Source organism: Oncorhynchus tshawytscha, linkage group LG06, assembly GCF_018296145.1.
Source record: "Oncorhynchus tshawytscha isolate Ot180627B linkage group LG06, Otsh_v2.0, whole genome shotgun sequence".
Taxonomy (NCBI): Eukaryota; Metazoa; Chordata; class Actinopteri; order Salmoniformes; family Salmonidae; genus Oncorhynchus; species Oncorhynchus tshawytscha.
The window spans coordinates 67,762,581-67,784,114 of record NC_056434.1 but is presented as its reverse complement, the minus strand read 5'-3'; the positions used below and the strand labels follow the sequence as shown (position 1 = coordinate 67,784,114).

General features: G+C 46.1%; 1 protein-coding gene across 1 annotated transcript in view; it reads right to left on the bottom strand.

Annotated features, from left to right (window-relative positions):
• The window catches only part of LOC112252956 (cytosolic phospholipase A2 epsilon-like), a 36,063-nt gene extending 17,148 nt beyond the window's left edge, over positions 1 to 18,915 (bottom strand). Inside the window, 5 exon segments of the mRNA XM_042322768.1 lie at positions 143 to 185; positions 15,160 to 15,200; positions 15,291 to 15,425; positions 18,465 to 18,601; positions 18,788 to 18,915. Coding sequence (XP_042178702.1) covers positions 143 to 185; positions 15,160 to 15,200; positions 15,291 to 15,425; positions 18,465 to 18,601; positions 18,788 to 18,851 — 420 coding nt within the window. The 5' untranslated portion in view covers positions 18,852 to 18,915.
• Positions 18,916 to 21,534: the final 2,619 nt, after the last annotated feature.

Sequence of the window (21,534 nt, the reverse complement as noted above, 5' to 3'; positions counted from 1 at the left end):
AAAGGAGTGTGAATAATTTGTTGGTTCTTATAGCACATTGCTATGTCCTGTCATTATTGACCTCATCATTATCCATCTCTGACCATCCTTGTGATGTTGACTTTGCCTTAGAATGATCAGCAAACCAAATGAATGCCCTTACCACGAGTACACCATTAGAGAGATACTCGCCAGCAGGCTCTTTACTGCAAATAGGGAACACAAGAAACAAACTTTTTTCAGTCATTGAAGTAGTTCCCTTACAAAAAAGGTGTTTAAAGCAGCAATCCTTAATTGAAACATTAACAAAGTGTTCTCCCCTCCAGTTTCGGTAAAAAGCTGAGGGATGGGGCTGAAGAATTGCAACCACTCTCAAATCCATAGACTACAGGTGTCACGACCGTCAGAAGAAATGGACCAAAGCGCAGCGTGGTGAGCGTACATTACTTTTTTTCTGATGTCGCCAACAAAAACAATAAACAATACCACACGACCGTGAAGCTTAAGCGAGCTATAGTGCCACTAACAAAGTCAACTTCCCACAATCACAACAAGGAAAAAAGGCTGCCCAAGTATGATTCCCAATCAGAGACAACGATAGACTGCTGTCCCTGATTGAGAACCATACCCGGCCAAAACAAAAAAATACAAAAAAACATAGAAAACAGAACATAGAATGCCCACCCAAATCACACCCTGACCAAACCAAAATAGAGACATCAAAAAGGCTCTCTCAGGTCAGGGCGTGACAACAGGGTTCCCCAATAAGCAGCCCGCTGTCCAAATTCGGCACACGGGTGATTTTATTTGTTTGTATTCATTTTGTTGTCGGATATAAAAGACTGCAAAATCACCCGGAAATTAAATTGCGTGATTTTATTTTATGAAATCTGTTCCCAAGTAATAGAGAGGCATGTTTGTTTGTATCCCAATGTAATTAAAGTTTGAAATTATTCAGTTTTTAACTATGTTCCGACCCCACGACCATCCGCTCAAGGAAAAATTGCGCCACAGCTGAATATACAGTTGATGTCGGAAGTTTACATACACTAAGGTTGGAGTCATTAAACTGGTTTTTCAACCACTGCACAAATGTCTTGTTAACAAACTATAGTTTTAGCAAATCGGTTAGGACATCTACATTGTGCATGACACAAGTACATTTTCCAACAATTGTTGACAGACAGATTATTTCACTTACAATTCACTGTATCACAATTCCAGTGTTCCAGTAGGTCAGAAGTTTACATACACTAAGTTGACTGTGCCTTTAAACAGCTTGGAAAATTCCAGAAAATTATGTCATGGCTTGAGAAGCTTCTGGTAGGCTAATTGACATCATTTGAGTCAATTGGAGGTGTACCTGTGGATGTATTTCAAGGCCTACCTTCAAACTCAGTGCCTCTTTGCTTGACATCATTAGCAAATCAAAAGAAATCAGCCAACACCTCAGAAAAAAACTGTAGACCTCCACAAGTCTGGTTCATCCTTGGGAGCAATTTCCAAACGCCTGAAGGTACCACGTTCATCTGTACAAACAATAGTACGCAAGTATTAACACCATGGAACCACGCAGCCGTCATACTGCTCAGGAAGGAGATGCATTCTGTCTCCTAGAGATGAACGTACTTTGGTGCGAAAAGTGTAAATCAATCCCAGAACAACAGCAAAGGACCTTGTGAAGATGCTGGAGGAAACAGGTACAAAAGTATCTATATCCACAGTAAAACGAGTCCTATATCAACATAACCTGAAAGGCCGCTCAGCAAAGAAGAAGCCACTGCTCCAAAACCACCATAAAAAACAGACTACGGTTTGCAACTGCACATGGGGACAAAGATTGTACTTTTTGGAGGGATGTCCTCTGGTCTGATGAAACAAAAATAGAACTGTTTGGCCATAATGACTATCATTATGTTTGGAGGAAAAAGGGGGAGGCTTGCAACCAAAGAACACCATTACAACCGTGAAGCACGGGGGTGGCAGCATCATGTTGTGGGGGTGCTTTGCTTCAGGAGGGACTGGTGCACTTCACAAAATAGATGGCATCATGAAGGAAAATTATAAGGCGTTTGACCCAAGTTAAACAATTTAAAGGCATTGCTACCAAATACTAATTGAGTATATGTAAACTTCTGACCCACTGGGAATGTGATGAAAGAAATAAAAGCTGAAATAAATCATTCTCTCGACTATTATTCTGACATTTCACACTCTTAAAATAAAGTGGTGATCCTAACTGACCTAAGACAGGGAATTTTTACGAGGATTAAATGGCAGGAATTGTGAAAACTGAGTTTAAATGTAATTGTCTAAGGTGTACGTAAACTTCCGACTTCAACTGTAATTGGGGACCCCTCGATTACTCTATGGATGCAAGGACTGACCATCCATGACATCATAATTAGTTGTAACAATGCTTTTAGGCTACACAGAGCTTGTTTACATTTACTTTGTTTACAAACATTGGAGACAGGTAGCCTAGTGCAGGGGTCTTCAACCTGTTATTGCATTAGAGCTCATTTTAAAAAATGAAACATGTCACGAGCTAGTCATTTCTTTCTAACTTACAAATAGGCACATTCTTTCCCTCTCACCTGCAACTCTGCCTCGTGTCCTTAGTGTACAAGAGAAAGTAGTGAAGTAGTAGTGTTGTAGTGTTTTCTGTCAATATACCTGGTAAAATAATTTTCATATTTCATATTTTCCCTGGAAGAAATTTTGACTTTTGAGTGTATTTCCTCATTAATTGTGCATCTGGCCCTTTAATTGAGCATCTAGCAAGTGAGGAATGTGCAATGTGCCGGTCTAGAGATGGTTCTGTACTACAGCAGCTCATGGCAAAGTTTTCAAATAACAATTAATAGATACAAATGATATACTTTACTTACTCATGATATACTTCTAACAGGAAAGCCTACTTTACAATTAACATTTAATATAAAGGTTTTGCAGAAAGTATTTCTGTCAACCCACAAGGAGGTTATCACATCCACTGGCTACACATGGGAGTGATAAACAAGCACGGCACAGAGGGGCAATATTGCAGGAAATTAATTTGCTTTTTAAGCCAATAGTGGCTAGCCAGGTGTGGGATAATGTCAATGTTGCGTTGATTAGATAGTCGCTAGGAGATATTTGTGAGATTTGTTTATGACAGTTTACGGTGGAACTAGGGCTGTGGCAGTCACAAAATATTGTCAGCTGGTGATTGTCACACAAATAACTGTTGGTCTCATGGTAATTGACAGTTAATTAACATAAACACATTTAGCATCTCCTGGCTTCCACTGCCTCTGATGAATATCTACATTTTAAAAAGTCTAATAAATTGATGTAATATAGCCTACACTTCACAGTAAATCTATTATTTACTTTAGACAGGTCTAAAGATGCACGATATGAAGAAAATGTAGCCTATTTCAGAAGACCAGAATATCATACTCTGAGTTGTCCTTACGTTAGGTCCTCATCTGGTTATGTCAAATGGCTGTGGGCTACATTAGTTCATATAGCAGACAAGATTTGCTTAGAATTCCGTGGCATTATTTTATAGCATGAAGAATTAAATTGAACAAAGCTGAATAAAATAGAAAGTGTCACGCCCTGGTCTTAGTATTTTGTGTTTTCTTTATTTATTTGGTCAGGCCAGGGTGTGACATGGTTTTATTTTGTGGTGTGTTTGTGTATTGGGGTTTTTTCGTAGGTTTTGGGATTGTGGCTTAGTGGGGTGTTCTAGCAAAGTCTATGGTTGCCTGAGGCGGTTCTCAATCAGGTAGGTGATTCTCGTTGTCTCTGATTGGGAACCATATTTAGGCAGCCATATTCTTTGAGTGTGTCGTGGGTGATTGTTCCTGTCTCTGTGTTAGTTTGCAACAGATAGGCTCAGTCACTTTGGTTTTTATTTTTTCTTGTTTTGGAAGAGAAGAGAACGAGCGCCATTCTCCTTGCGGAGATGGTGCTAAATCCATCAACACGGTCGGTCCCTGGGATTGGGCTGGCCAACACGATTCGGTTTGCTTGGAAGGAAAAGGAGTTGGAGCCTTTAGGACGGGAAACTTTTGGAAGGATAATATTGATGGGGATTCTAAAGCTGACGGTGAAGGACGTGTTTTGTTTCCAAGGCAACTCGTTGGAGGGAGCATACGACGTGGCACTATATACAGAGGAGAAACACAATGATATCCTGAGAAGGGCAAGAGCAGTGGGAGGTGAGAGGCCGATGAGCCACTATGAAATAACAAGCCTGGCGAAGAACAACTTTAGGGTTGTAACTGTCAACATTTACAACCCATACGTTAAGGACGAAGAAGTGAGGGCCTTTCTGGGGAGATACATGGATAACGTCCTCAGCAAGGCACCTCAAAGACTCCCTTGGGTTTTGGAATGGGAGGAGAGGCTTCCAGGCCCTCCCCAGGGAGGACCCAAAGGGACATGGTGGCTACCTCCATCCTTCTGCTATGTTCTCCCTAGGGGCTGACAGGGGGACATTGTTTTATGCACGTCAGCCCCCATTTTGCAGGCGCTGTATGGCCTACGGCCACATTTTCGCCTCGTGCAGCACAAGAAAATGCAGATTTTGTGGATCTGAGGAACACGAGGCGAGGGATTGTGACAAGCCTAAGGCGTGCCACGGGTGTGGCTCGTCAGCACACCTGTGGCGGGGGTGCCCGGCTCGTAAGAGGTCATATGCGTCTGCGGCTGGGGGGGAGCAGGAGCGGGGGATGGGGGAAGAAGAGGAGGGGAAGGAAGCAAGCCTCATGACCAGAGTACAGGTCCAGAGGGGAAGGCCGCAAGGAAGGAGGAGGAGCAAGAAGCGACGGATGGAAGAGAGAAGGAAACAGAAGGAACGGGAGTAGGAGAACCAGGAAAAGCGGCGGAAGAAGGCAACCGAGTGGAGGAGCATGAGAGAGAAGAAAGCGAGGGAGGAGTGGTGGAGAAGGAGACGGTGGAAGAGCAAGTGGAGTGGGGGGAAAGTGACCTGGTGGAAGAGATGAGGGGTATGGTGGAGGAGCTGGCGGGGGGAGGGTGGTATCTCTCCACTGCCGCCATCACCAAAGAAGAGAATGAAGAGGAGGGTGTGATTGGCCGACAGTGAGAGGGAGGGGATGGTCAAGAGAGTGATGGGGGTGGGAGAAACCTCTGGGTTGCTGCTGGTTTCCCCAGGCCCTCAATTTCTGTTGGGTGGGGACACACCTAACAAGATTCAGGACTGGGTATAGGAGGAGGTGGGGAGTTGTTTGTTTGGGGACTCAGCCTCCCGATTTATTTCCAAACCAGCTGCAGCACTGGGGAGGGGGAGGAGTGTGGGGGTAGACCCAGGGTGCAGGGCACCCCGGAGCCAAACACTATTCCTGCATCCTGGGTTGGTGAGATGGAGGAAGAGGGGGGGATGTCGGGAGTACGGATGGTATTTTCACCGGTAGATACGGAGCAGGGGAGCATCGGGTGAGTCTCCTGTTTTTGTTTTTTCTGTCTGGGTTTAGAATTTGAGTGTATTACATGTTTTTATTTTATTATTTCATGGGGTCTAATTTTACTTTTGTTAGTTTAAATGTAAGGGGTTTAAGGGATTTTGTTAAGAGGAGGGTGGTTTTTAGTTATTTGGAGGGTGTGGGGTTTGATTTTTGTTTTTTACAGGAGGTTCACCTGAGGGATGGAGGGGATGTTAGTAGGTTTAAGAGGGAGTGGGACAAGGGGGAGTCGGTTTGGGGTATTGGGGGGGTGCACTCATCGGGGTTAGGGATTTTGTGTGGGCACAGGGAGGTAAAAGTGGAGGATTCTTTTGTGGTAATGCAGGGGAGGGTTATAGGGGTGGATGTCACGATAAGGGATTATAAATTTAGATTAGTGGTGGTGTATGGGCCACAGGAGGGAGATGGTGGACTGTCTGACGCCCCTGTGTGTCACAAATAGGAAATTAGTGATAGGGGGGGATTTTAATACAGATTTAGGAATAGGGGGGATAGCAGTGCAGGCGCCATTACCGGGCTAATGGCTTGCCATGGTCTGGTTGATGGTGGTCTGCACACTACTCCGAAAATGGCCGGTCCTACATGGCGCAACTCCAGGGGGGTTGAGCGGAGGCTCGACTATATTTTTGTACCCAGGTAAGTTGGGTAAGTTGTCTGGGCGGCTGTTGCCTGTTTTCTTTTCGGATCACGACGGGGTGCTCCTGCAGGTGGGGTCGCCAGTCTGCCTCTTTGGTAGGGGGTACTGGAAGTTAGATCGGGATGTGCTGGAGGAGCAGGCTTTTGTTGACGGGTTTTATGGTTTCTTTTGGAGGCTTGAAGGCCTCCGGTCCATGTGCGAGGGGGTGTTAGAGTGGTGGGAATTAGTTAAAGTTGAGGATTAGGGCTTTTATAATAGGGTATTGCAAGAGGAAAAAAAGGGAGGAGAGGAGGGAGGTGGATCGTATCCAAAGGTTAATTGAACTCGAGTACGAGGCAGGCAACCTTGGCGGGTCTTTTGACTGGGAGAGATCTGCAACCCTAAAGGCGCAGCTCAGGGAGTTGCAGGAGCGGAAGGCTCGAGCTTTCCTGGAGCGTGCGCATAGTGGCTTTCTAGAACACAATGAGACTTGTTCTGCTATGTTCTTTAAGTCGGTTAGGGCCAGACAGAGTAGGAAGGTAATGCATGGCGTTAGGGAAGAAAATGGTAGTATAGTTAGAGAACCAGAGGATATGGTCAGGGTGACAACTGATCATTTCCAAGGTTTATTTAAGGAAAGGGAAATAGATGTAGAGCAGGGAAATGTGTTTTTAGAATACTTGTCCAGGCGGTTGCCGGAGGACATTAGAGAAGTGATGGAGGCCCAGATCTCACTAGAAGAGGTTGAGAGCGCTCTTAGGAGGATGGGAAAAGGGAAGGTGCCTGGGATGGATGGGCTGCCGGCTGAGTTTTATCTCAAGTTTTGGGGTATACTTGGACCGGTGGTCCTCGAAGTCTTGAAGGCCATCCTTGAGACGGGGGTCCCGGGGGGATCAATGGCTGTTGGTGTGCTGTCACTTTTATATAAAAAGCGGGAAGTAACAGACCTTGGCAACTGGCGGCCGTTGACCATGCTGTGTGTAGATTACAAGCTACTTGCAAAGGTTTTAGCAGACCGGTTGCGCACAGCCCTTCCCTACGTCGTCCATGAGGATCAGACGTGCGGGGTAGAGGGCCGCTCTATTAGATGGAACCTACAGTTAATCAGGGACTCCATCGCTTGGGTTGAAGATAGAGGACTGCTTTTAATGGTAGCAGCGCTAGATCAGGCGAAAGCCTTTGATCACGTGGATAGATCCTTTTTATTCAGAGTGTTAGGTCGATTAGGATTTGGGGAGAAGTTCATAGGATGGATTCGTACATTATATGTCGGAGCGGGGTGCCGAGTTAGTGTAAATAGTCACTTGGGTGACGTTTTTGACCTCTTGTCTGGGGTCAGGCAGGGGTGCCCACTCTCGGCTCTCCTCTTCGTTCTGTACATGGAGCCTCTGGGGGCTGCCATTAGGGCAGACACAGGGGTGGAAGGCTTGTTGATCCCTGGAAGTGGTGGGCTGCGTGTTAAGATGACGCAGTACGCCGACGACACTTCCTTGCTGCTGTGCAACGACTCGTGCCTGACAAGGTCCCTTGCCATCTTTGGGGATTTCACCCGAGCGTCGGGCGCGGTTCTGAACCATGCAAAGTCTTCCGTCAAGTTTTTCGGTAGAACGGATGTGCCCGGGGGGTTATCTCTCTGTGAGGGGGCTCTGAGGATTCTCGGGGTCCATTTTGAGACCTCCGGCTCAGCGACGCTAAACTGGAACATGCGTATCGCAGTGGTACAGAGGAAGCTAGCAATGTGGAAGGCTAGGTATTTGTCTTTTATGGGCAAAGTCCTGGTCCTAAAGGTGGATGTGTTGCCGTCTCTTTTGTATTTGGCGTACATCTACCCATTGCCAGCTTGTCTGAGGAGGCCTCTAGTGAGGCTTGTGTTTCAGTTCATGTGGAGTGGCAGGTGCGAGTGGGTCGCCAGGGCACGCATGCTCTGTCCCATCGGGGAGGGAGGTAGGGGGGTACCACATTTCCCCCTCAAGCTGGACGCAATTTTTGTATCTTTCTTGTTAACGGAGCTTGCTCATCCAGTGATACACCCGTCCGGTTGCCTCCTGCGGGTGTTCTTCTCGTATCAGGCGAGAAGCGTAATGGTGTGGTCTAACACGGGTCCTCGGGCGAATCAGCTGCCATGGCATTTTGGTCATGCGGCCAAGTGGCTGCGTGAGCACCCTGAGGTTGAAGTTGCCCGAGTAGGTTTAGATTACAGGCACCTGTACGAGGAGGTCAGAAAGGCAGGGAGTCCGGCGCCTGTAGTGGGCATCTCGGAAGTGGTCTGGGAGGGAGTGCAGGCGCGGGGTCTGGACAACAGGCTCAAGGACCTGAATTGGTTGAGCCTCCATAAGTGCTTGCCGGTACGTTCCATCATGTACCGGTATAGTTTGGTGCAATCCCCCACCTGTCCAAGATCCTCTTGTGGCAGGGAGGAGACTGTGCGCCATGTCTTTTGGGACTGTGCCTTTGCCGGAGCAGTATGGGCTAGGGCACGGGTGTTGTTAGGTTTGGTAAGGGGGGATTTTGTATTGACGTGGGCCAGGTTAGAGAGAGGTGTAGGGAGAGCGAGAGGGACGGATAGGGACAGGTTTCTGCTCTGGCTTCTCATGAGTCTCTTTAAACGGGGGCTGTGGGAAGCCAGGCAGAACATGGTGAAGACAGGGAGAGATTGGGGGGTGGAAGGGGATTTGAGGGGGAGGATGAAGAGGGAGGAGAGGAAGTGGGGGCAGCATGCTGCTCGGGAGAGGTGGAAGGGGGGTTTAGGGCTGGGTGTCATTTAGATTTGTAAGGGGATAGATTAGGGACGGGGAGATAGGGAAAGGTAGTTTGTAGGGTGACGGGAGGGAAGATGCTCCCCTGAGGTTTTGTTTGGGGTTTTTGTTTAGTTAAATTAGTTAAATTAAAATACCATTATTTGAGTATGTATGAAAATTATGAGTTGTAAAGAATGAATGGTATTGAAGATAATAAATTATTTTTTATAAAAATAAAAAAAGGCTGTATAGGTTTTCACATTCCGTTTCTTGTTTTTGTATTTTCGTGTGTCGTCTTCATTAAACATGTATGTAAATTACCACGCTGCATTTTGGTCCGACTCTCCTTCGACGGAAGAAAACCGTCACAGAATCACCCACCACAACTGGACCAAGCGGCGTGGTGACAGGCAGCAACAGCAACAGCAGCGAAAAGAGGAATGGACATGGGAGGACGTTATGGATAGCAAGAGTATGGACTATACTACTTGGGAGGAGATAGACAGGTGGGCGGTCGACCCAGAGAGAGTGCCGGAGCCCGCCTGGGATTTGCTGGAGCAGTGCGAGGAGGGCTATAGGAGAATGGAGTTGAAGAGAAAAGCACGGCGGCGCAGAAGGAAGCCCGAGAGTCAGCCCCAAAAATGTATTGGGGGGGGGGCTCAGGGAGAGTGTGGCAGAGTCAGGGTTCAGACCTGAGCCAACTCCCCCTGTTTATCGTGAGGAGCAGCGATCACAGGACTTCTGGACTTGGGAGGAGATATTGTTCGGAAAAGGACCCTGGACACAGCCTGGAGAATATCGCCGCCCCAAAGAAGAACTGGAGGCGGCGAAAGCGGAAAGGCGCTGGTATGAAGAGGCAGCACGGCGACGCGGATGGAAGCCCGAGAGTCAGCCCCAAAAATGTATTGGGGGGCTCAGGGAGAGTGTGGCAGAGTCAGGGTTCAGACCTGAGCCAACGCCCCCTGTTTATCGTGAGGAGCCAAGGAGGAGACCAGAACCAGAGCCGGTGTTGGAGGTGAGTGAAGCAGAGACTGTGAAGGAGTTAATGGGGAAAGTGGAGGAGAGAGTTATGAGGGAGTTGCTAGGTTGGTGCTTTAGGTACGATATTCGCCCGACGGAGCGTGTCGGGGGATTTGATGGCACCTGGGTCAGCGCTCCATACTCGTCCTGAGGTGCGTGTTAGTCGGCTGGTGAAGATTGTGCCAGCCTCACGCACTAGGCCTCCTGTGTACCTACCTAGCCTTACACGTCCTGTGCCAGCCCTGCTCTCAGGCTCTCCAGTACACCTTCACGGTCCGGTCCATCCTGTGCCACCTTCACACACCAGTCCTCCGGTGGCAGCTCCCCGCACCAGGCTTCCTGTGCGTGTCCTCGGCCCAGTACCACCAGTGCCAGCACCACGCACCAGGCCTTCAGTGCGCCTCGCCTGTTCAGCGCTGCCAGAGCCTTTCTCCTCTCCAGCGCTGCCGGATTCTCCCGCCTGTCTAGCGCTATCAGAGCCTTCCTCCTCTCCAGCGCTGCCCGGAGTCTCCCGCCTGTTTAGCGCTGCCAGAGCCTTCCTTCTCTCCAGCACTGCCGGAGTCTCCTGCCTGTTCAGCGCAGCCAGAGCTGCTAATCTGCATGGAGCAGCCAGAGCTTCCAGTCTGCATGGAGCAGCCAGAGCTGCTAATCTGCATGGAGCAGCCAGAGCTGCCAGTCTGCATGGAGCAGCCAGAGCTGCCAGTCTGCATGGAGCAGCCAGAGCTGCCAGTCTGCATGGAGCAGCCAGAGCTGCCAGTCTGCATGGAGCAGCCAGAGCAGCTAGAGCCGCCAGTCAGCCAGGATCTTCCAGATCCGCCAGTCAGCCAGGATCCACCAGTCAGCCAGGATCCACCATTCAGCCAGGATCCGCCATTCAGCCAGGATCCGCCAGTCAACCAGGATCTGCCGGAACCGCCAGTCAGCCAGGATCTGCCAGAACCACCAGCTAGCCAGGATCTGCCAGAGCCAACTACCTGCCTGAGCTTCCTCTCAGTACTGGGCTTCCTCTCAGTACTGGGCTTCCTCTCAGTGCTGAGCTTCCCCTCAGTGCTGAGCTCCCCCTCAGTGCTGAGCTACCCCTCAGTCCCGAGCTTCCCCTCAGTCCCGAGCTTCTACCTCAGTCCCGAGCTGCCCCTCAGTCCAGTGGGGTCCTTGGTGAGGGTTATTAGGCCAAGGTCGGCGGCGAGGGTCGCCAATCAAAGGACGCGTTACAGGGGGACTAAGACTTGGTTGGAGTGGGGTCCACGTCCCGAGCCAGAGCCGCCACTGTGGACAGACGCCCACCCGGACCCTCCCCTATGGGTTTAAGTGTGCGGCCGGGAGTCCGCACCTTGGGGGGGGGTTCTGTCACGCCCTGGTCTTAGTATTTTGTGTTTTCTTTATTTATTTGGTCAGGCCAGGGTGTGACATGGGTTTATTTTGTGGTGTGTTTGTGTATTGGGGTTTTGTCGTAGGTTTTGGGATTGTGGCTTAGTGGGGTGTTCTAGCAAAGTCTATGGTTGCCTGAGGCGGTTCTCAATCAGAGGCAGGTGATTCTCGTTGTCTCTGATTGGGAACCATATTTAGGCAGCCATATACTTTGAGTGTTTGGTGGGTGATTGTTCCTGTCTCTGTGTTTGTTGTTCACCAGATAGGCTGTATAGGTTTTCACATTCCGTTTGTTGTTTTTGTATTGTTCGCTTTTCTTCTTTATTAAACATGTATGTAAATTACCACGCTGCATTTTGGTCCGACTCTCCTTCGACGGAAGAAAACCGTAACAGGAAGGATATTTTCTCCAAACGATGTGAGGTAGTGTGCACATGCGGCTATGTTGAGCCGTTAATTAACAAAGAAATAGATATTTACTATACAAACGTTGGTCTATATGTTTTGATTTTTAATACATTGTAAGGCTGCATGATGCAACTCTAATGATGATTTGAAAAAAGTCACTTGAAAGGCATGAGCTCAGTTTTTTGGGGGCGCAGGCTGTATACACTTCATCAGTCTCTCATTCACAATTTGACAAGCACTTGATAATGTCTAGAATTTCGCGGTGGCATCCACTTTCTGTGGCCATAATGCACCCTAAACAAATCCATGCCTTTTGCGGCTAGTGGCGTTTGTGCCCTTTTCCCTGAGGGGTGTGCGCTCAGAATCACCTCTCACTCACATGGCTCTCCATCAAGTGATCGGGTCTTTCTGACAGGTTACAAGTGAAGGCAGACACATCGGGGACGCAACTGTGGGCATCCTTATCCAATTCTGAGGTGCATATTGAAAATATTGGAAGAACTGTCCACATTTACTTTTCATCAGCCGAGAAGATGAGTAGGCCTAACGAACAGCAAAAGCACTAGCCTATGTCAATCTACTATCTCCCATAGTATAAACGTTGACCTATTCTATTCTGTGCAATAAATAAATATTCCAAACATAGTCTGGGACAGTTGTGGGATGCGATAAATCCCAAATTAATATAACCACTAGCATCAAAACATTTTTTTAACGTGATGTGACTGACACAGCAGATCAGAACGTTTAGCTTAAAATGTTGAGAAGCTATTTGGATATTTCTTCACATTATAAGCATAGGAATGAGCACATGGTAGTAGGCTATCAGCCGAATGTTCCATTAGCAGAAAACACCATTATCAAAAGTGACCATAAATGCAATTATGCATGTAATGCTTTAATTATAAAGGTGCATTTTTATGGTGGAAATGATTTTCCCCAAACTTGAAACTCAGGCCCTGTTTATGTAAGCCAGTTAGGCTCTAAACCCCTTGTAAAGCAGATTAATGTGCTTAATTTATTTGGCCACTTTAGTTGTGATACAAACCTTATCAAAACATATAGGCCTGTGGGCTAGGCTACATGAGGTGTGCGACTATGATTAGAAAAAGACGCAGAAAAAGGCATTGTTTCTTATTCTAGGCATTATTCACAAGTGATACTATATAATTCACAAGTGATAGGCTAATATTGTCACCCCATCAGACTATTCTTGATTTAATCTTGTTTTTACATATACTAAATAATATATGTGTGAATTTTTATTTATTTAGAATGGACCATTATCATGCACCTGTATCGAAACAGGGGCAGCAGGAAAAAAAATATGTAATCGATGCACTTAAATAGCGAATGGAGGACGCTGTTCCCATGGTTCATTTTCATGCCAGCCAGGTAGGCTATACTCCTGTTGTAAGTATAAACAAAGTGCTTAAAATTAGGAAAGTTGAGAAATAAATATAAACTCAGCAAAAAAAGAAACGTCCCTTTTTCAGGACCCTGTCTTTCAAAGATAATTCGTAAAAATCCAACTAACTTCACAGATCTTCATAGTAAAGTGTTTAAACACTTTCTTCTTCAATGAACCATTAACAATTAATGAAAATGCACCTGTGGAACGGTCGTTAAGACACTAACAGTTACAGACGGTAGGCAATTAAGGTCACAGTTATGAAAACTTAGGACACTAAAGAGGCCTTTCTACTGACTCTGAAAAACACCAAAAGAAAGATGCCCAGGGTCCCTGCTCATCTGCGTGAACGTGCCTTAGGAATGCTGCAAGGAAGCATGAGGACTGCAGATGTGGCCATGGCAATAAATTGCAATGTCGGTACTGTGAAACGCCTAAAACAGCACTACAGGGAGACAGGACGGACAGCTGATCCTCCTCGCAGTGGCAGACCACGTGTACCAACATCTGCACAGGATCAAGTACATCCGAACGTCACATCTGTGGGACAGGTACAGGATGGCAACAACAACTGCCCGACTTACACCAGGAATGCACAATCCCTCCATCGGTGCTCAGACTGTCCGCAATAAGCTGAGAGAGGCTGGACTGAGGGCTTGTAGGCCTGTTGAAAGGCAGGTCCTCACCAGACATCACCGGGAAACAACGTCGCCTATGGGCACAAACCCACCGTCACTGGACCAGACAGGACTGTCAAAAAGTGCTCTTCACTGACGAGCCGCGGTTTTGTCTCACCAGGGGTGATGGTTGGATTTGCGTTTATCGTCGAAGGAATGAACCGAGGCCTGAAAATCAAATCAAATCAAATTTATTTATATAGCCCTTCGTACATCAGCTGATATCTCAAAGTGCTGTACAGAAACCCAGCCTAAAACCCCAAACAGCAAGCAATGCAGGTGTAGAAGCATGTACTCTGGAGCGGGATTGATTTGGAGGTGGAGGGTACGTCATGATCTGGGGCGGTGTGTCACATCATCATCGGACTGAGCTTGTTGTCATTGCAGGCAATCTCAATGCTGTGCGTTACAGGGAAGACATCCTCCTCCCTCATGTGGCACCCTTCCTGCAGGCTCATCCTAACATGATCCTCCAGCATACAATGCCACCAGCCATACTGCTCGTTCTGTGTGTGATTTCCTGCAAGACAGGAATGTGTTCTGCCATAGCCAGCGAAGAGCCCGGATCTCAATCCCATTGAGCATGTCTGGGACCTGTTGGACCGGAGTTTGAGGGCTAGGGCCATTCTCCCCAGAAATGTCCAGGAACTTGCATACTCTTGGTGGAAGAGTAGGGTAACATCTCACAGCAAGAACTGGCAAATCTGGTGCAGTCCATGAGGAGGAGATGCACTGCAGTACTTAATGCAGCCAGTGGCCACACAAGATACAGACTGTTACTTTTGAACCCCCCTTTGTTCAGGGACACATTATTCAATTTCTGTTAGTCACATGTCTGTGGAACTTGTTCAGTCTTGTTATCTTGTTATGTTCATACAAATATTTACAAATGTTAAGTTTGCTGAAAATAAACACGGTTGACATTGAGAAGACGTTTCTTTTTTTGCTGAGTTTAGTAGGCCTAGCCTATAGAAAGCTGATGGGATCCTCCTCTTTTTAATAGAGGCCATCACTCAGTTTTCTCGCGCAACTGCATAGCCTATTGAAATGTTGCGCAACATGAGCTCATGGGCTCTCGTGAAGCGTTTGGTTAGTCAACTAATCCCTGAGCCAACTAAGTGAAAAATCTGTCAATGTGCTCTTCAGCAAGGCACTTCACCCTAATTGCTGTGGATAAGAGTGTCTGCTAAATGAATAATTGTTTTCTTACATGTGAAACTGCAAATTTGATTTTTACTATCACATTTAGAGAAACAATCACAATGGAAAGTTTTTCACATAAGAAACTGTAAATGAGATTGTTTTTCACATGTGAACTTGCAATTCCATAGGTGAAATTTAAGCTCAACTTGTGAAAACAGCTATTTCACTTGTGCTTTTTTGTAAGGGTTGTTACAACAAAACTTTTCATCATCTTTTGCTTTGATAGCGGTCCCATAATGGCATGGATGTCAAAGTTGACACTCACCTCTCCAGCAACTCAAACTCAACCCACAATTCATCTTTGGTCTGAAATAGAGAGGATGCATAGGAGACTAAGGATGTGATTCATTAATTACATATTCTAGTTATATTCCTTAGCGCTAGAACATGCCCTACCGGTTCACAGATGAAGGTCTTGGTCTCCTTCTTCCCAGGGCTGAGGTTATTGATGTCAAACACTACGGCGGAGCACAGGTCATCGTCATTGCCAATTAAACTGTCCTCATCGTACACCTTCAACTCCACGATATTCTGAAAAGACAAGGGCATCTCTTTATCACAGTGACTGTATTGGATGTACTGTATTTTGATTTACAGTATATGTTTGTTTACACATGCAAAACTAGTAAGTCTATAAACTCTCATTCTGGAATTTACTGGAATTTTCACACAAGATAACGCATTCCTTTTGCAATTCTAATCTGTTCCATGGCATGTGAAATAACACGACAACCTATTATTTTCAATATATTTAAGTGAAAAAAATGCATCCAAACTAGCTTTTCAGGTGTTTGTGAAAGCAAAGTCGGGTAGAATGTATTTTTTATGTTTTAAAATTCAACTGATGTTACAATAAAATGTATTATTTGAGCTGCACAAAAGTACGTCGCTGCATTTGCGTAGTTTGCTTAAAGTTCTGCGTAGTTTGCTTAAAGTGTGTAGCGGCCTTAAGGGGATTCCAAGGGATGTGACTTACCAGCATGCCCGAACACCCAAAATGTGTAGCTACGCCTGTCATTCAATGTTGCCAACTCCTCAGTAAGGAAAGTAGCTATAGTGGCTGTCCTAAAAGTTGCTAGAAGTCACAAAATGACATCATCACCTCATTTGCATAATTGGCCATATGCATGTAATTGTGATGTATGCTGTAGGAGAGAGGAATAACGTTTGTACTTTCTTCTGTCGATTCTTGTTTTTTTTAATGTCACAATTCCAACCCTCCTCCTTTATCCGGGCTTGGGACCGGTAAAAGTGACCCAAAAGAAACACTCTGGCGGAGTAACTTAGTTTTTAATTTAAAAAAAAATGTATTTCATTTTTTTGTTTAGTTTTTTTACATTTACATCCGTCCTGAATGTAAACAAGGGCGGGATCAGCCAGCTGCGGCTTCCCGCATGCGCGATTCATTTGCAGTCTGGACATGGAGGGGTGAACATCTCCTGCTCTGACTACAGCTGGGAGGGACTGCTGCACGAGGACTGGGCCGCCTGTGAGTGCTTTGGGACAGGGCTGGGGCCCATGGCAGCACCCGCTGCTCGTTGAGAAGAGTAAGAACGATACCTGCTTTCACCAAAAGTCTCCAATAACATCAGAAAAAGTTGCTAGATTTGTCGCTAGTTGCCTTTTTGAAAATGTGTCTCTAGAGGGGTATGAATACTCTCTAAATATAGCAACAAAGTCGCTAAGTTGGCAACACTGCTGTCATTACTACCCTATATGCAAATACGTATGTTTTAGGGACACCATATCCCTCTGAGGTATTCAATCAATCCCTATCCCAGTCTGTTGTTCCCACATGCTTCAAGAGGGCCACCATTGTTCCTGTTCCCAAGAAAGCTAAGGTAACTGAGCTGAACTACTTCCGCCCCGTAGCACTCACTTCCGTCATCATGAAGTGCTTTGAGAGACTAGTCAAGGACCATATCACCTCCACCCTACCTGACACCCTAGACCCACTCCAATTTGCTTACCGCCCAAATAGGTCCACAGACGATGCAATCTCAACCACACTGCCCTAACCCATCTGGACAAGAGGAATACCTATGTGAGAATGCTGTTCATCGACTACAGCTCGGCATTTAACACCATAGTGCCCTCCAAGCTCGTCATCAAGCTCGAGACCCTGGGTCTCGACCCCGCCCTGTGCAACTGGGTACTCGACTTCCTGACGGGCCGCCCCCAGGTGGTGAAGGTAGGCAACATCTCCACCTCGCTGATCCTCAACACTGGGGCACCACAAGGGTGCGTTCTGAGCCCTCTCCTGTACTCCCTGTTCACCCACAACTGCGTGGCCACGCACGCCTCCAACTCAATCATCAAGTTTGCGGACGACACAACAGTGGTAGGCTTGATTACCAACAACGACGAGACAGCCTACAGGGAGGAGGTGAGGGCCCTCGGAGTGTGGTGTCAGGAAAATAACCTCACACTCAACCGTCAACAAAACTAAGGAGATGATTGTGGACTTCAGGAAACAGCAGAGGGAACACCCCCCTATCCACATCGATGGAACAGTAGTGGAGAGGGTAGTAAGTTTTAAGTTCCTCGGCGTACACATCACAGACAAACTGAATTGGTCCACCCACACAGACAGCATCGTGAAGAAGGCACAGCAGCGCCTCTTCAACATCAGGAGGCTGAAGAAATTTGGCTTGTCACCAAAAGCACTCACAAACTTCTACAGATGCACAATCGAGAGCATCCTGTCGGGCTGTATCACCGCCTGGTACGGCAACTGCTCCACCCACAACCGTAAGGCTCTCCAGAGGGTAGTGAGGTCTGCACAACGCATCACCGGGGGCAAACTACCTGCCCTCCAGGACACCTACACCACCCGATGTCACAGGAAGGCCATAAAGATCATCAAGGACAACAACCACCCGAGCCACTGCCTGTTCACCCTGCTATCATCCAGAAGGCGTGGTCAGTACAGGTGCATCAAAGCTGGGACCGAGAGACTGAAAAACAGCTTCTATCTCAAGGCCATCAGACTGTTAAACAGCCACCACTAACATTGAGTGGCTGCGGCCAACACACTGACTCAACTCCAGCCACTTTAATAATGGGAATTGATTGGAAATGATGTAAAATATATCACTAGCCACTTTAAACAATGCTACCTAATATAATGTTTACATACCCTACATTATTCATCTCATATGTATATGTATATACTGTACTCTATATCATCTACTGCATCTTTATGTAATACATGTATCACTAGCCACTTTAACTATGCCACTTTGTTTACATACTCATCTCATATGTATGTACTGTACTTAATACCATCTACTGTATCTTGCCTATGCCGCTCTGTACCATCACTCATTCATATATCTTTATGTACATATTCTTTATCCCCTTACACTTGTGTCTATAAGGTAGTAGTTTTGGAATTGTTAGCTAGATTACTTTTTGGTTATTACTGCATTGTCGGAACTAGAAGCACAAGCATTTCGCTACCCTCGCATTAACATCTGCTAACCATGTGTATGTGACAAATAAAATTTGATTTGATTTGATTTGAGGTATATCTGCCTAGTGATTGGCATACTATATGAGGGGGTTTACCTTGACGTGACTGTGGACCCTGAATTGGAAACTCTCATTCCACTCTGGGGTCTTGCTGTTGGGCACAGTTTTAGTACAGAGGGTCCTGGCAGACGCTGTGGGGAGACCTACAGTAACATAACAGTCGGACTCAGACCCTGCAAAACAAAACACGACCTTTAGAAACCATTTTGTTCTTAAAAACAGATCAGAAATGAAATGCTTAAAGGGATAGTTCACTTTTTTTGTAAAATAAATAAATAAATCTTCAACTGAAATAATTGTCTGCTCTGATAATAAATTTAGAAATCTATGAAAAGTATATTGAAAACAATATGACTCACAATAATCATGAGAGCAGTTGTTTATTGCTCGGAGTACGGTAACTGTCAGGCTCTGGTAGGTCATAACGTCTCTCTAATAGGGGAGGCAAAAACATACATGGTTACAGAAATACAAACACATACTATATACATATTATGGACAGATGTGCTGAATGGTGTACAGATATCGGATCTCTTAAGTCGCAATTGTTTTCCCTTGCGCATCAGGAAATTCAAATGAGCTTTGTGAAACCCACATGTCTCTTTTCTCCATGCGGAGGCAGTCATTCGGACCAGCAGGTCTATCCATTGTCACATAATTGAAAGTGTGAAAACTGATAACAGGCTACTGTTTGTGTTTCCCTGACTGAGTCGATAAACTGATTTGGGCCATCAGAGGATATCTTAATGTTTCTAGCGAACCTAATTTTACTAATCAACTGTCAACATTTTGTTGAATTGTGGCCTGGGGTGATCTAGTGGTTAGGGCCGGGGCCGCTGCCTTCGCATATTTCGGCCCACTGATTCCGGCCCATGCCCTTCTGGCATAAATAACTAAATTCCCTCGATTGACAAGATTTAGTTACACATTTTAAATATGTACAGCCCAGGGATTATTTACCCCTAATCTTGATAAGAAATGACCATAGCATACACTTTTATTTTAGGCCATGGATGCGGATCCAACTTTTTGGAGATCTGCTGACTTAAAGATCCGGAGCTTCCCAAAGCTTCTGGGCGTGTGGATCATTCTCTATGCGTAGAGAACAGGCTACTCAGAAGAAGTACCCTATAGTGTTGTTTCGAAGTAGCTAGCCTACAGTGATTTTTCGAAGTAGCCTACAGTGTTGTTTCGAACTATGCTACAGTGTTGTTTCTCAGTAGCCTATAGGGTTGTTTCAAAGCACCCTACAGCGTTGTTTCAAAGTAGCTGACAGTGTTGTTTCGAACTATGCTACAGTGTTGTTTCTCAGTAGCCTATAGGGTTGTTTCAAAGCACCCTACAGTGTTGTTTCAAAGTAGTCTACAGCGTTGTTTTTCGAAGTAGCCTACAGTGTTGTTTCGAAGTAGCCTACAGTGTTGTTTCGAAGTAGCAGTTAGTAGTAGTAGCAGTCACCCACTGTCACAGGACACCATCACCCACCAAACCAGGCTGGTCTCAGACTAGATGTAACAAAGTAAACGAAAATCGGAGACATTCAAATTAGTATGATATGTTATGTTTGATATGGTTACATACGACTGAAGGGCACTTACAGAAAAAATGAAAGGAGGGTGGTTGGTTGGTTGTTTGTTCGGGGTGGATGGGTGGGCGTATAATGCGAATGTCCAGCAACCCAAAAGTTGCGTGTTTAAATCTCATCACGGACAACTTTAGCATTTTAACTCATTTGCAACTTGGCAACTACTTAGGGATGGATCTACATTTACATAATGGGTACATAATACATAATGCATTCTCCTCTGGGCGCGCAATATCAAGTTTGCCTATAAGCTATTTAGTGTGGTCTCAATCAAATGATCCATAGCCTGTAAGCTATGGGCTATGAAGTGCATGCTTGAAGAAGCACAGAGCACAGTTATATTTATAAGCCAGTTGCTGGGATGGTGTAAATAAAACTAAGGCAGTTCAGGCTGAGAGTCAAAAAGTCTTCTACCGCAAATCTTTTTTAGATTAGGCCTAGTCCGAAAAATGCACTGTCTTGTGTGTGGACTAGCCTATAGCCTATGTTCTGTTCAGTTTGAGAAAGAGAGCTCGAAGATGACAAGGAGAACCGGAGGTCAACTTTGATAGCATGCTACTACTATAATTGATTTAATTAAAAAACCATATGTTTCTTGCCTATTATGTATTTATGAGGAGCTGGTTTATGCCACAGTAATCGATGCTACATCCAAGTGGAGAAACGTCACACGCCGTAAACCCAACGCAAGGCAGCAGTCTTTGGTGAATGGGGCTGAAATGGCTTTGGGGGGGGTCCCATACTGCTTACCAACATTTTTGCCCACCTGCTACCAGAGATTCCTGCTCCGTCATATTTTACCTGAGGGTCCAGGTCAGGGGGACTCTACCATAGGCCTGTACCTACCAGGCTCCCTCGCACATCAGGCCTCGATGGTGTCTGAGGCTCCAGCACCCCCCGCCTCCCTGTTCGGAGGGCTTCTATTGATGATGTGGGTCCTCTGTACTCCATCTCCCGTCGGTCCTCAAGGAGGCTCAGAAAAGGCCGGACGGCCACTCACCTTCCTCCAGCCATCATTGTTAGTTTCATGAGGCACATCTTAGTTCCTGGAGCAAAGACCCTGTGCTACCCAGGGGCTATGGTGAAGGATATCACAGAATGTCTTCCGTCCGTCCTACATCAACAGCTAAGAGCTGCTGTCGTAGTAAGTATGGGATCAAATTATATCAAAAAGGATAAATCAGAGCTGCTGAAAAATGATTTTATAGAGCTGATCAACACCCTAAAAGGCTTGAAAATCATTCAATTATCTCTGGTCCCGTGCTGTCGCTGGGGCATGACTGAGAAAGGTGCAACACCCTCTTAGCACTTCCTATCTGGCTTAAAGACTACTGCCACTCTGTTGACATAACATTTATTGACAATTTCAACACTTTTTGGAAACAAAAGATACTCTACAGGGAGAGTATCTGGGGGACACCCCCCAAACCATCAAGGAGCCTGGACCTTATTTCAGGCTTATTTCAAGGCTGCAATAAGATATTGACTCAGAGACAGACCAAACCCCGCTCAGGTAATAACTCC